Genomic DNA, 2,042 nt, shown 5'->3' with positions numbered 1-2,042 from the left:
GCTAAACCGTGGTTGCACAACAGGTTACATTTATTCCTGCATTTTCTCAATAAGTTCTTCCTTATATTTGCCTTTCTCTTTTCCAACTTGTCAAGATTTGGTTTTGCGTTCAAGAAATTTTTTTCTGATCTATGTCCAGTTTTAGCCTGGTGATAACCACCTTGCTGGGGTGAATGCCCACCTGGACAGTTGTGCCGTTAGCCTTCTCACGCTGCACCCGCTCCATGTAGATGACATATTTCTTTCTGTACACCTGCACTACCTTGCCGATTTGCTGACCTTTGTAGTGTCCTCAAACCCCTGGACCTCATCGCCCTTGTGGATGGGCATGGAGCAGATGTGGTACTTCAGCCGCAGCTCCTTGGCGAGCCAGAAAGACGTGATCTTGGGCGCTGCTGAGTATCATAGTCCACTGGCCTTCCAATGTATCTTTTGCACTTTTATGCTAATTTCTGTTTGCCTTTGCCTCCAGCAGAGGTCTTTATGTTCATTAAAGAGTCATAATCTTTCTGCTCATATCCTTGAAAGCTTGTTTTACTTGCTTATTTCTTAGAGTGTAAATGAATGGGTTCAACAAAGGGGCTACTGAGGTATTGAGCAGAGCGACTCCCTTATTGAAGGCAATTCCCTCTTTTGCTGAGGGTTTTATGTACATGAAGATGCAGCTGCCATAAGAGAGGGAGATGACAATCATGTGGGAAGAACACGTGGAAAAGGCCTTTTTCCTTTGCTGAGCAGAGGGGATCTTCAGGATGGTCCAGATGATGTTTGTATAGGAGATACTCACCAGCACCAGAGTGACCACCACGGTCACAAATGCTAAAATAAAGTCAACCAGCTCCAGGAGTGTTGTGTCTGAGCATGATATCTCTATGAGGGGTCCATAGTCACAATAATAATGGTTCAGTATGTTGGAGGCACAGAAATCCAGCTGACTGGTCAGGATGATTGGGGATATGATGATCAGGAAACCACCTAGCCAGGAGCAGAGAACCAGCTGGGTGCAAACCCTGCTGCTCATGATGGTTGTGTAATGCAGGGGTTTACATATGGCCACATAGCGGTCATAAGCCATGGCAGCCAGAAAGTAAAACTCTGTGGCCCCGAACAATATGGCAAAGAAATACTGAGTTAAGCAACCAGCAAAGCTGATGCTCTTCTTCCCAGTTAAGATGCTGAACAGTAGCCTAGGAGTAAAAGTGGTTGTGAAGGAAATTTCTAGAAAGGAGAAATTCCGGAGGAAGAAATACATGGGAGTCTGGAGGTGGGAGTCCAGTAGTGTGAGGGTGATGATGGTCAGGTTTCCAATAATACTAAATATGTAGGTCAGGAAGAGAAGTATAAAGATGACAAGTTGAATTTCTGGGATGTCTGTTAGTCCCAGAAGAATGAATTCTGTCAGAAAGGTTTGGTTTTTCATCGCTAACTCTTACAACCTAGGAAGGTACAAAGGAACAAAGTTGGTGTTTAGAAGGGAAGAAGAGCACAGGATCATTCAGGAGAGGTTAAGGCTTTTTTGTTGAATTGATTCAACTCTTCCCCCGCCCCCTCTCCCGCCCTGTCCAATTTGACTCAAGTGAGATTTTCTATTGGATAGAGGCTGCCTCTTCACAAGAATTTTTGTTAGATTCCCACATAGGAGGATTTTTCTCCATGGCTCCTTTTCAGGCTCTTCATGTACTTCCTAGCGCATTTTCTAACCCAATGCCTAAGTTATCATTTTCTCCATTTAGTGTCTCTTTGAACACTGGCTTTTGATCTTTTATCTGCTATTTTGGCAGTGGTGTCTCATTTCCATCACTCTCTTGGTCTTAGTGTGAGAAGAAAAGCTAACTATATTAGTTCATAGTTGAGGGGCCTTTAGGAAGGAATAAGCAAGCCTATCTAATAAAAGACTAATATGCAAATTAACCATCACTCCACCACTCCATCACAAAGATGGCGGTGGCCACGGAGCTGGAGCGAGCAGGAGGCTTGGTTTGCCCCCAGCGATGGAGGAAGCCAAGATTCCCACCTTCCCTGGTTGGCCCTCGGCTCTGCTC

General features: G+C 44.8%; 1 protein-coding gene across 1 annotated transcript; it reads right to left on the bottom strand.

The window, feature by feature from the left end:
- Nucleotides 1–490: 490 nt before the first annotated feature.
- On the bottom strand, nucleotides 491–1,420 carry LOC102246989 (olfactory receptor 6C4). The gene has a single exon (XM_005876765.1). The coding sequence runs from the start codon at nucleotides 1,418–1,420 to the stop codon at nucleotides 491–493; it is 930 nt and encodes a 309-aa protein (XP_005876827.1).
- Nucleotides 1,421–2,042: the final 622 nt, after the last annotated feature.

The sequence above is a fragment of the Myotis brandtii genome, unplaced genomic scaffold, assembly GCF_000412655.1.
Source record: "Myotis brandtii unplaced genomic scaffold, ASM41265v1 scaffold496, whole genome shotgun sequence".
Taxonomy (NCBI): domain Eukaryota; kingdom Metazoa; phylum Chordata; class Mammalia; order Chiroptera; family Vespertilionidae; genus Myotis; species Myotis brandtii.
This window is presented reverse-complemented; position numbering and strand designations above follow the sequence as displayed.

Excerpts from the sequence above, each read along its gene's own strand:
- LOC102246989 (XM_005876765.1), bottom strand. The coding sequence starts at position 1,420 with ATGAAAAACCAAACCTTTCTGACAGAATTCATTCTTCTGGGACTAACA.